This window comes from Melospiza melodia, chromosome 1, assembly GCF_035770615.1.
Source record: "Melospiza melodia melodia isolate bMelMel2 chromosome 1, bMelMel2.pri, whole genome shotgun sequence".
Classification (NCBI taxonomy): Eukaryota; Metazoa; Chordata; class Aves; order Passeriformes; family Passerellidae; genus Melospiza; species Melospiza melodia.
Window position 1 is genome coordinate 7767222 of NC_086194.1, and position 13455 is coordinate 7780676.

At 42.3% G+C, this 13455-nt stretch overlaps 1 protein-coding gene across 1 annotated transcript in view; it reads left to right on the plus strand.

Annotated features, from left to right (window-relative positions):
- Positions 1–437: 437 nt before the first annotated feature.
- The window catches only part of DPP6 (dipeptidyl peptidase like 6), a 574879-nt gene continuing 561861 nt past the window's right edge, over positions 438–13455 (plus strand). Inside the window, exon 1 of the mRNA XM_063181571.1 lies at positions 438–498. Within this exon, the coding sequence (XP_063037641.1) occupies positions 442–498 (57 nt within the window). The 5' untranslated portion in view covers positions 438–441. The remainder of the gene's footprint in view (positions 499–13455) is intronic.

Below are 13455 nucleotides of genomic sequence, written 5' to 3' on the forward strand. Positions count from 1 at the left end.
GGAGCGCGGGGGGCGGGCGGAGCCGGGCTCGCCTCGCCTCTGCTTTGGAGGGCGGGGGAGGAAAGCGGTGCCAGGGCCGGGGGGGCGCTTCGGGTTCTGTTTTGGAGCCGGCAAGGCGGGAGCGCCGCCAGCGCGCAGACCCCGCGGCCGGGGGCAGAGTGGCGGCGCGGGGTGACAATCCCGGTACAGGGTGACAATACCGGCACGGGGTGACAATCCCGGTACAGGGTGTCAATCCCGGTACAGGGTGACAATCCCGGTACAGGGTGACAATCCCGGCGCGGGGTGACAATCCCGGTACAGGGTGACAATCCCGGTACAGGGTGACAATCCCGCTGCGGGCACAGCCCGTCCTGCCCTGCCTGCTGCCGTCCCCCTTCCGAAGCCCCTCGGAGAGTCGCGCCCGAAGCCCAACTTTGCAGCGCGCCCGCCGCTCCCAGCATGAACCAGACGGCCGGGGTGAGCAACCACGTCCGCTGCTCCGGCAAGGGCTCCAAGGTAAGAGCGGCCGGGCTCGGCATCGCGGGCAGCGGGGCTCGCTGGGGCGGGAGCGGTGCCCCGTTCTCGTTCTCGGCTCACGGTCCCCAAACCTACTGCTGAGAGAGTGTTCCCCAACCCGGGGAGCGTCCTTGCCCTCCCCGCTAGCCCCCCATCACTTGGCGAAGTTCAGCATCTCTGCCCGGCTCCCGGCGCCGCTCGGGGTGTGGAGCTGTGTCCCTGCAGGGCAATGGGGCAGGGATGGCTCCGGATGGCTCCGTCCCTCCGGACAGGGGTGACCCCTTGGGGCTGAGACCCGGGCGGGTGCTGGACTGGGTATTGAGGGTGCTGCGGCCTCTCAGCATCCGGTGCTGGAATGGTCAGAACTCGCGCACCTGCTCCAAACGGGATAAAATGCTTTGGAGGTGAGGGTTTGTGGAGTGAAACTAGGGGGGACCAGGTACTGCTCTAGCCACTGCTTTAACTTCTTGCCACAGTGTGCTTGCATAGCCAGCATGAAAAATAAATAACTGAGATAAAGCGTGTCATTGGGCATTCTGCTGAATTCAGTAGAAATTCTGGGTGCTCATACCTGATCCAGGTCAAATTTGTATTAACATTTTTTAGGTAGTGATGAACATAGCCTTTACATCTACACAACTTTATATAGCAGAGTATCACTGCTGTAAAGTCAGATGCATGTGCCCTCTTACAGGCAATTCTGTGGATGTTGTTGTTCTGCAAATCTTTGAAGTGTTTCTCTGTGTTTGTGTTTCTCTGTTATGGTGGACGCACCACTGTCCCCAAGATTTCATGTGCTTTTTGGGGCTGGTATTTGGTAGAGAGATATGATTCTATAATACATAATGGGATGCACCCTAAAGAAGTGCAAAATTTACATTTCACCACATATGGTGCTGTGCTAACTTTTTTTTTTTCAAATTTTATCTTTTAATACTGGTGTCCCGTTCCATCCTCTAGACTTGGTGTTGTGGTGTTGTTTGAGATGCTGGGTGCTGCTGCTCACCTGGTTGTATACTTCATGTCTAGTTAGTGTAAACCTGACCCTACAAACTCTTAGGCACACAGGTTTACTTCATATATTCCCTACTGTGAAGTGAATACAGTTGTTCCTCCTTTTTTCATATTGTATTTTAGGATTAAAACCGCTAATCATAAGGCTATGTGAATATTAAAAGATGCTACATGATGAGGGCTGTGGAAGTAAACAAACAGATTAGATGAGTCTGCTGAAATTATTTACTTAGCTCCATGACTAATCATATATTTGAAGTTGAACCTGTACCTAAGCTCTTTGCATAATTCAAGGGCCCTAAATTAAATGTCCTCTGGATATTGCCTGAATTTTGAATGTTGGGCCTCCTTCCTTTGCACTTTCTGCTTTTCTTTGAGTTTTGGGTCAAACAGCTAAGGTTATTGCACATCAGTAATAATTTATTGTATCAAGCTGCTGACCTAATACTTCAATGCAGAAGAAAGAGATGGGGCTCAAATGAGTATATTCTTAGCACATGATAATTGATACATTTTTATTTGCCTTGAAGGCATTTTCGTCTCATTTTCGAACGCTGGATATGTTTTCCATTGGAAATAAATACTTTTTTTTTTCAAGTCATAAGATTGAAATGATTGATGATTTCAGGACTTAATTAAAACACAGAAAGCTCCATGCATGACTGATTTAGTTTCAAGGAAACCTTGCAGAGTTCTGAAATGAGAGTTTATCAAATGGGGCTGAAAAATCAAGTAACTGATCCTTAAGAGGTTTCTGATGGAGTAGACAGGAGGCAGAATAGCCAAGTTTTTGTGACTCTGACTTGTAAAGCATAGAAATTAGAAATGCTGGTGAGAAGTTTCATATCTGTGCTTCATTTGTTTGAGTTTTTTTCTGAACAACAAACAAACAAACAAACAAACAAAACCTCAATGAAAAATAAAACAACAGAACCACAGACAGAATTTATCTGACTTTCCCAATCTCCTAAGTTTTGAACTTGTAGCCAACCAAGATTACTCTTATTTATACTCTTATATACTCTTATTACCAAGACACAAGATTACTCTTATTTTGTCAATTTTAACCAAAATTGATGAAATATGAGTAATCTTGTGTCAGTTTGCTACAAGTGTCATGGAAATCAATTTAATACAGAAGGATTATTTAATACCTGAGTAAAGGAAGAAGCAGGGAGAAATCTGTCCCATCCTGTCCCACATGGCTTTTGCTACAAGAGCATCTGTTCTTTTCCCATACAGGATATGCAAAGATTGGGGGGTAATGGGAGGAAGGAAGGAGGAGAGAAGGAGCTTCCAGAAGAACTGGAAGTTTATGGAGGCAAAGAGGGAGCTCTGGGTGAGGACTGAAGTCTTCCCAAGGGGGAGTGTGTTGAGCAAATAATTTGTCATAAATCACTTTGTTGTCACAGCTGATGAAACAACATGTTAGGGGTTTTTTCCTCCCCCCAAAAAAGTTGTGTTGTGTTAGCTCTAATGCCAGCTCAGTGAGGTAAGGTCACTCTTGTTCCTGGCTTCTCCTGAGCTTCCCTCTTGCTGGGCAATGGGCACTTAGACTTCACATTTCTTCTGCAAGATTTACAGCTGTGCTCAGTTGTGGTGAGCAAGAGAGGGAGCTTTTCAAAGGAGGGATACAATTAAAGCCCTTAAGTAGATGGGCTTGATTGTCATTCCAAACTCTAGTAATGCATGCCCTCTAAAAGGTGTATATATTTTTAACATTTCTATATAATGTTTTTCAGCTGTTTCTAACCAAGAGCTAGAAGCTCTAAGCCACTTGTGAGTGCTATTGAAAGACTGATTTATTGTCTAGAGAGAACTATTTTTGAGAAATAGTTTGTGTACATACAGCTTCTAATGCTCTTTTTTCCTGCCTGTGACTAATCCCTTTGCCTTCCCTAAGATAATTTGTGGGAGGAAAGCAAGAGGATTCACCCCAATGCTGTAATGGAAAGCTGTGTCACAGGAAGATTTCTGATGTGTTGGGGTGGTTGGGGTGGTGAGCAGCCCAAGTCTGTACAAAACCCACCCACCTCTCTTGTGTGGGCTGGGAGCAGGTTTTAACTCTGGTATAGGAAGTGCACTTCACTGCAAAATCACTCACATCCTGCCAGAGGAATTTGGGGGTCAGTTCCAAGCTGCCACATTTCGACAGATTTCTTGAAAAAATTAATGAGGGCTCAATCCATATGGGGATTGAGGCTTTTTCAACACTACGTGTTGCAGCTCCTGGCTTTTGGCTTTTATTCTGCAGTCCAAACCCCACACCAGCCAATACATGACTGTCCTGATTCCTGCATTAATTGTGTCTTGAATTTATCTTCTTTTCTTAAATTAATACCAAATAAGACACTGTGAGAAGGCACTTGGTTTCATGTTGGGGCTCCCAAATTTGTCTTCAGAGAAGAATATCTATAGAAATAATTTGGGGTACTTTCTTTAGAAACTTTACTTGGGATCCTTCATCTAAGGACCATCCCCATCCTCAACCAGTGAGAAAGGAGGTGTCCTGTGGAGCAGGATTTGTGGATCTGGTGTCCTTTAAATGTTGAGGATTCAGAGACCTATCAGCTTCCATCCTTCTGGGGACTGTTGTACCCATCAGGAGACAGCAGGAGCCCCATCCTGCTCCACAGCAGGAGCTCTCCCATCTCTCCTTTTGGGGAAGGGGCAGAGCAGAGTTCAGGGCTGTTCTTTGGAGTGGGTTAGATGGAAACTCACAGTGTCTCCTGGGCACAGGGGAACGCACTGTCTCTTTATTTTGGGTGAAAATGCCTTTAGCCAAACCATTGGCTCACATGCACAATTTGGGGTTCACGGTCTAAACCACCAGCTCTGTACAGCAACCTCAGCAGCACATTAGGACATGTTTGGCACAACCCTGCTGATATTCAGTCTCTTCTGACTTCTTCCTGAGTGTATTTTTGAACAATTGCAGCTGTTTTAGATGTTTTGTGTGGAGGTCAGACTTGGATATGGTCATTTCATGTATTCTGGATCAGGTCACCCAAACCTGATTCCTTTTGTCAGGTGAGATGTCAGTCCAGCTCCTTTGCCATCCTCATAGGCAGCTTATGACACCACTGACAAATATCCAAACTGGTTATGTGTTTGGAGGGTTGATTATGTGTTTATTAGGCATTTATATCTTTATTTTGTGCTGCCAGGCTTTAACCTCTCCCTCATTCCAATCCCGATGTGTGGGTGGGAGACAAGTGTTTTTTGCTGCCTCAACATGATGAGAGTCCCTGTATGGTAAAAGGAAACAAATCTGCATTAAACCTGAGCAAATGGGGCTTGTTTCCATCCTGGATTTTGTTGGTGTCAACACGTCACATTTTGGAATGTAACAAATACTAAAAGCCACCTTTCCTCTCTCAGCTTTAATTATGTAAGCATTAAAAAAAGCTTGGTGAAACAAAGTTATAATATTCACCTGAGTAGCTGTAACCTCACTTTTAATCAGCAATAATGAATGCTCAAGAATAACAGCAAATCATTTGGACAAATTGTTTTTTTTCTTTCCTTTTAAAGGAGAAACAATTGTCATAATTAGCAGTATTGGTATGTAAGAATGCAGTTATGAAAACAACTCAATGCAGTAATGTAAAGTGTTTGTTAAAGGGAAGCACACTCAATTAAGCTGAACTGAAAATGCAGTTATGATTGTACCCCCCGGCTGCTCTCTCTCATTGTTTTGAAAAGGACAAATTTAACCTCTGAGAAAAACAAACTGCTGATGTAGGATGTTCTGGATGCCCTGGTCTAAAGGGACAGGACAACAATTCTACAGCTGTGGGCAAGAGGTCCACAATGTCCTTTTAAGAGATTATGAGGGAATTTGGTTTTATAGTTTATTCCTTAAACGATTAGTAAGAGATTATTGCATCTACACTGGGTAAATCTAATTACCTTCTCTTTTCCATGAACTATTTCCCTCACAAGAATTCCACTGATTTCAATTGAATTACTGTTTATTTATGTTGATTTAATTGCAAAGACATTCAATACCTCCAAAGTTATGGAAGCAATAGAGGCACAGCATTTCTAGGACTCTTGGATGCAGAAAATTAGGATAAGGAAGCTGTGCTGGCTCCTCTGCATTATTGCTGAAGCAGAAACAAGTTCAGCTTTACTTGCACATTGTGTTTTACTGTGAGTGGTAAGTTACCCTGCATGGGCACAACTAAGCAGTGTATTTTTGAGTTTCCTAATTTTAATGCTCTAGAGGGAATTCAAGGCTGACTTCCACACCTAATAAGTATTAAAGTAGGACTGGATGTAGCTGCCAGGGCTTTAAAACATGATTGGTCAGCTATCTCCAAAATCCAGCCTTACTCAGAGTGCAGTCCCTTGGAAATTGCACTTCCATCTCAAAACATCAGCCCTTCAGAGTGGTCTAATATAGCATTGCATGAGAGAAACAGACAAGATCAACGCCCCATCCTGCTGGATGCTGTGACCCCACACAGACAGAAGTGCCTTGGCCTTCAGTGTATTTATGGTTTAAGTTGACAATAAGAAATAAAAATCTGGGAGAATGGGAGAATTACTCTGGTTTTGCCGGCAGTGAAGTACCAGGAGTAAACCCCCAAAAAATTTCAGACTAGGTAGAGATGATAGACTTAAGTTGAGCTTTTCTGCCACAGAAAATAAGGAAATACTAATCATTGTCCTTTTAAGAGCCAGCAGTTCATCAGCATGTGCTCTCCATATCCCACAAGCATATCCCTCTCTATGAAGCATGAAATCCCTTGTCCAGGGCAGGAGTCAGCAGGAAAAAACTGTGGGCAAAGAAGGGAGAGAAAACTGTACACTGGGGTCCTCTGTCCATTAGGGATCCAGATATTAGCTTGGCTCCTTAAGGAACAAGGTTTCATTTTGCACAAGCAGTGGAGCTTGTGTTGATTTAGCTCTTTCCCCTGTACCAATTTGTGAAGATCCTCTATCTTCTACATCCTTTGGGAGGAACTTTCACAATGCTGCAGAGGCAAAACCCATCAAAACTTCAAGTTGTGGACTCTAAATCAAGAAGAAGTTCCAAGGAACTTAAGGCAAAGTGTTTGAAACTGTTTTTTTATTACAGTCTCTGACTTTCTTGTAAGCTGTAATTTTCAGTGGACACTATCTGGTACAGATACTGAATTTAGTGACAGAAGTTCTGCTTCTGCTGATGTAAATGGAAAGATGATTTTAGAAATTTTACTGCCTTAACCAATGCAGCCCTAAGGATTTTAGGAGTAACAGCTGTGGGAACTTCTTGATTTGATCTTCCTATTATTTCAGACAGTGAAATCTGCTTTCTCTGTAATTCCACCTGTAAACCTGATGGCTTTTGGCAGTTAATTCCAGCCATGTTCCCTAGAGCTCTTCCCGCAGCAACTGTCTGAGTGTCAGCTGTCTCGTAAAGGTCCCCCTAACAGGAAATTTGGCAAGAAGAATGATGCTGGGTCAGGACCAGAAATTTCAGTGGAAGGCTCAAACACCCCTTTGAAGGATGGGAGGACAAAGGGAGATGGCCAGGCTGACTCTGTAAATGTCCTGAATGATCAGAAAACCTCCTGGCAGGGGTTGTGCTTCCCCTGACTGCAGGGAATCCAACCACAGGATGCTCCCTGAGGAACAGCAGGCTCCTCCAGCCCTGGTGTTGATGGAGCATCTTGTCTGGGATATTTTGGGTGATGGGGAGCAAAAGGAGCTGTGGTTTTTGTAGCCTTGAGCAAATATGCACCAGCAAGGGTGTACTTTGCTTACAACAGTTATTATTTTAGGGGCTGGAGAAAGAGTGTTCCTCTCCCATTAAATATTTGCTTGGAGCCTTATGGAGGAGCTGTGTGGAGCTCCAGGGGTTTCCAGCAGTGTGTGGGATGTTGTGCTCTGTATCCCTGCAGTGTCCTCAGGCACAGTGAGCCCTGAGCCCTGAATATGGATGAGTTCTGGGCATCAGCAGCGACAGAACCATCCCTGTTTGTTTGTGGGTGCTGCTCTGCTGCTGTTTTTCATCTTTAATGAGAGTTGAACACGCCATAAAGTTTTATTGGGTGTTTATGCTAACAAAATTAACTAACAGTTGGTGCTTTAAAAATGCAGCCCGAGCTCTGTGCACTATAACTGGGAATCTGCAATGGCTTTTTAACTGGCGTAGGACAGAGCAAATGTGTGGTTGCCAATGTCATTTAACAGCAAACCACTTTATATTAACTTTTTATAGACCAGAACTGATTAATTGAAATTTCCAAAATAAATCTTAGCATGATATGTTTTTAAACAAAATCAGATTTTCAGACATTAGGTAGCTGGAAGGTCTGTCAAAATTGTGGGGTTAATTTATAATACCAAGACTAATGTGCTGATAATCAAAATAAATTAGCTTAGCCGCTTCAATACTTCAATGCTTAAATCAAATAATAGGAAGAAGATTTATTTTAGCATTTTGATTATTGTGTTTCCCAATAAAATAGATATAATATCATGCTGTGAATGCTGTATGGATTACTTGAGGCCAGGATTTCAATGGGAGTACAAAGAACCTCTAGGCTACAGAAAAAAAATAAATAAAGGGATTATCTTCAAACTCAATTTCTTGCTCAGTAGAATGTATTTGGCATATTTCTATATCAGCACTGTTAAGTAAACCTAGGAAAGTGATTTGGTTTCATTCATTTATTTATTTAGTGCTTTTCTTTATTTTCATGCTGTTTGCCTGTGTCTAGTCTAGAGAGTTTGATGTTTATGATCTTTGCATTATACTGGGGAGTTTTATGCTGCTTTTAAAATAAGCAGATTGACATGCTGGGATTTTGTTTTATTTTATTTTTTTATCAGTGAAATAGCTTGATAATCAGGTAGCACTGATTTATGAAGTATTTATCTAGGTACAGTCAAGGACGATTTGCATTTCATGGCATTTACATTAATAAAGTTTGGCTAAAACACTTGAGGGGAATGTTCTGATTCCTGCATTAAGCCCTGAGTTACACTGGGGTAATGTCTGAGTGTTTTAGGCTTTGCATTTTCACACTGCTATGTTATCATAAGTGGTAGCTGATTTTCAAGGCCAGATAATACTGCCACAAGAAAAACTTCTTTAACCTGCCTTTAACCTGCCAGTGTAGGCATGGACTTGGTGATCTGATGTGAACTCACAAAAGTCAGCTGTAGTATTGTATTTGCAGGGAATGCCCGACAAAGGAAGGAATGGTGAATCTGACTCCATGTTCTCAGAAGGCGAATTTATTATTTTATAATACTATATTATATTAAAGAATGCTATACTAACTATACTAAAGAATACAGAAAGGATACTTGCAGAATGCTAAAAAGATAATAATGAAAACTTGTGACTCTTTCCAGAGTCCCGACACAGCTTGGCCCTGATTGGCCAAAGAGGGAAAACAACTGACAGCAGAATCCAATGAAACGATCACCTGTGGGTAAACAATCTCCAAACACATTCCAAAAGATCAAAACAGAGGAGAAGCAAATGAGATAATTATTGTTTTCCTGTTCTCTGAGGCTCCTCAGCTTCCCAGGAGAAAAATCCCGGGCAAGGGGATTTTTTTCAGAGAATGTGAATGCCACACAGTAGTTCCACTTCACTGAGAGTGGGACAAAGGTTCTGCCCATGCTTTAGTTCTTTAGTGAAAGTAAGGATGAGCATTCCCCATGATCTGTGAGCTCTTTGGTGGAGGAGGATAACTTGGTAATCCACTAAGTGGGGTTCCCATCTTTATTTTTGGCCTTGTTACTCTGCTTAACATCTGAGAATCTGACAAATTTTCGTGCCATTAATTCCTTGGAATGAAGGAAAAAAGGTAGAGGAGTGACAGAGATATGGCTGTTTGTACAGGCTGTTCCATGTCATCCAAATCTTGCTCCAAAAGACAACCTTGGAGGGAAGTGCACCCAAAAGACTGAGTTGTGTTGCAGGTGTGGAGTACATGGAGGATGAGCAGGCAACACATCAATTTTCAACTCACTTGAAAGGAAGGCTGTTAAAATTATAAAACCTTGGGTAATTTAAAAAGAAAACATGTACTGCTCTCCATCTTCTCCTGAAGGTGCCAGGCCTTCAACTAGGCAGAATTAAATACACTGCAGCAAAGTCAGGGCTTGTCCTTTGTGAGAGCTCCAGGGAGAAGCTTGGGGTCTGACAAAGATGGTGAGCACTGGGCCCCTCTCAGCTCTGCTGGCAAATTGAAAAAGGGCAGGACATCAACATTTTGAAATCAGCTAATTTTCTTATTTGCAGATGGCCTCCAAAATTGGAATGCTAGGAAGAGGCTGAAATTACGGCAGACAGATGTGTGCTGCTGGTAATTTACTGCTACTCAGGACAGCAAAGACACAATTTCTTTTTTTATGTATCAATTTATGCTTCTAGGCTTTTGACTTTTCTTGGACTTTCCCTTAGCATCCTAACCATCCTAGTGCTTGCAGACTTTTAGTGCAGTTTTATATTCAAGTCTGATTTTGCTAGATAATGACTTCACACAGAGCCTTTGCCACTGCTTTAACTGCTTCTCCTGAGTGGAGGATCAGAGAGTTTTTCATAGGTACAAGCCCAGGAAAGGGCCAGCAGCAGGGACTAACATCAGTGTTATTTCTATTGCAGCACTCTATAGGAATGCTGGTTGCATATTGGGATCCAATTGAACAGCCAGATAGCAGAATACTGCTTCCTGCATCAAAGAACTTAGGTTTTAAATTTTTTCACTGCTTTATGGTCATCCCTCAAGCTTAGGACTTTATTTTTCCCTTTATATTCTCAGTGCTTGGCTGAGGTATCACACAGTGACATCTGTGTGAGCTCACTGAGGGTCATGGAGCTTCCCTTACCCTGGAGAATACCAGAGCTGTACCTGGAACCCTCTGGGAGCAACAGTGGAACACATTTCCCTTGGCACACTGTGCTGTCTCGCTGCCACTCCTCTTCTCTGACCACCCACTGCACAGTTAATCTGCCAGCAGAGGCCACACGGAGGTTTTTCAGTCATTTGCTCCAGTTTTAGCCACTCTTTACTGTTACAGATCTCTCCTCCAGCAGCTCAGGGCTATCCTTCAATTTCCCAGGTCCTGATCTCTGCGTGCTCTGTGCCTTCACGTTTTCTGACTTGTTCCAAATTTAATCACCTCAGTTATCTCGATATTGTTAGAATTCCCTAAGGCTGGAACAATATGATAGAACATATCTGTGCCCTGTCTGTATCTTTCACTCTCTCATTTAGGGTTCATTCCTGCTTCCTTCCTATGCCTGCTCTGCTCCTACTGTTTTGGGTGTTTTTTTTTTTTTTTATGGCAGTATTACGGAATACTCCATTTTACAAAGAAGTTAATTCACTTTTTGTGAATAAAACCAGCTGGTTTTCCTTTACATTAATTGATAAGGGAAATGTCCCTGTATTTTTGTCGTTGTTGTTGTTGTTAATCTGTGTATAGTTTTGCCTGGACAGGGATTTGTAGCCCAAAATATAAACTGCCTTGCTGGCTTGCCCAGCTCAGGGGCACTGAAGGGCTGATTTGGACTGAAACACAGACATCTTCAATGAGCCACTGAAAAGGCAGTGGTGGCTCTTAGGAAGGTACTTCAAGCTGCCATTCAGAAGCTGCATTGAGAATTTCTAGCCAGGCATAATCACAGTGGAAGTGACAAAGATATTAGCCAAGGAAGAAGAGAGGAATGAAGTTGTTTATGAATCCTCAAACTCTTTAGTGATAGCAGGAATTTGGTGGTGGGTTTTTTCTCTTTTATCCTTTTTTATTTTTAGAAAACTTCAGTGATTTTTATGATTTTAATGGAAAGTGATCAATACTGTGCACCATCACAGCATTATGATCACAATGCTACAATTATCTTTGACAGCAGGGACCTCCAACAGTTAACCTTCCCCACATTCTTTCCTGCTGTAGTTTCATTATATTTTACAACATGTATTTTTCACCGGAGAAATTCTGATTGGTGGCTGATATAGACTAACTGAAAGAGAGGGACATTGTCCTGGTTTTCTTTAAGAACAGGAAATATATCCATGTCTGACTTCCAGTAATACCAGCAAAAGCAACATCCCTAAATCTGTGTGCTGATGGAAGAATTGCCCCTAAAGCTTTTCCAGTGTAAAACATAAAGTTTATTGAAGAATCAGCAATGAAGAATGATAGCTCCTGGTGCTTAAAGTTTCAGTGATTGTGCAAAAATGAGGACTATTGCACTTTAAAATATAGTTTGTAGAGACATTACCATAAATTACTTATTCTTTCTTGAAAGATCATTTCATATCTCCTTGTTAGCATTTGTTAGATTTGGATTTTGATATGGACATCATTAATGAAAAAAATCAATATTTTATTCAACAGAATTGCCATTTTTGTACTCTCATGCTTTGGAAATAGAAATTAAAAAAGAGGAATAGGGAGCAAATGTCATTGTGGTCCTACCATTGTCATTTCCAGACTTAGCAATTTAACCAAGACTAAAAACATTCATCTGAACACTAACTGTATTTATCTGACAAGCAGCTGTACTTTGGAGAGGCTGAAGTGCACAGATGCACCCAAATACTGCAATAAAGTAATAAAATATATGTGTTACCAGAACAAAGGTATATGTTTACATTGTGTGGTAGAAAAGGTATCTTCTGTCCTGTGTGTCATTTGAAAGCCAGCGTGCCTGGTCTTGTCAACAGCACCATGGGGTCCAGGTGATGGTGTTTGTCAAAAAAGAAATATTTTTTGATGAGTCAGAAGGATATTCTGGACAATCAAGGAGGGACATTGCCTTTCTGATGTGTAAATATGAACAAATCTTCACATTTTGGCTATCTGTCTCTGTGTGGTGTAACAGCACTCTTATGCACCTCTACAGTATTATAAATGAAATTTATTAATTTCATTTAAAAAAAACCAACCAAAAAAAAAAGGAAAATAAAATAAAGTGTTTATAGCTGGTGTTGTTGCAGAGGTGAAAAAATGCCAAAGTGCTTCAAGGGACTTGAATGAGTCCTCAGAAAGTCTTAAATTCCCTCTCTGCACTAATTGGAAAACCAATGTAAGATGACCCTTAAAGGACAGGACTCAGTTTAGGATTACAGCACCAATAATAAGACATTTATTTCTGCTCACATGTAACTCAGGAGCAGGATTTTTCTGCACTAGTGATGTGTGAGACGTGCCATGTACTCTTCCAGCTGCTGATGCTCGGGGACATGAACATCCCACAGCCCCTGAGTTGTGTCTGCTGGCACCACCAGAATGTCTGGGAGGGGATGGGATGTCTCAAATGATGCTAGATATCTTCATTTAGTCAGTGGGATTGGACAGGCAGCACCTAAGCTCCCATTATAGTCAGTGGGATGTAGTGATGTCCAGGGAGTGATGGAACTCAATGCAGGGCTGCTGTGGGCTGGCTGCTCCCTGCCTTGCTGCTTGTGTTCCATTGATTTCCTTTGACTAGACCCCTGTTGGCTCTAATAGGAGTTTGGACACCTGGTACTCATGTAAAGACCCCAATGCAGACATCCTAATCTCAAATTGCATCCCTCTTGTAGCATCAGCCTGGTCTGCTGTGCTACCAGTTGTCAGTGTGGGTAGAGTTATGGTATTAAATCCTTGCCTGCCATTTCCCCAGAGCCAGGACATTTCTTGTGTGTCCAGATGGATGGCTGAATACCAGAGTGTAATCAGCAAAGCTGAGAGTGAGTTATCTATAAAAATACAAGGCACAGCAGTCAGAGCTTGGGAAAAAAAGTCTGGGTCTATTTTCCTAAAATTCAGGTTTCAGCAAAGCTTTGTTTATTCTGATCTGACTGAGATTGATGTCTGCATTTCAGTCTTGATGAATCCTTGGAGAGTCAGCCTGTTGTCTGGACCAACAGAAAAAGGATGCTCACATGAATTTGAAGATACCAGTTCTCTTGAAATAGGCAAATAAGATTTCAAGAATGCTGA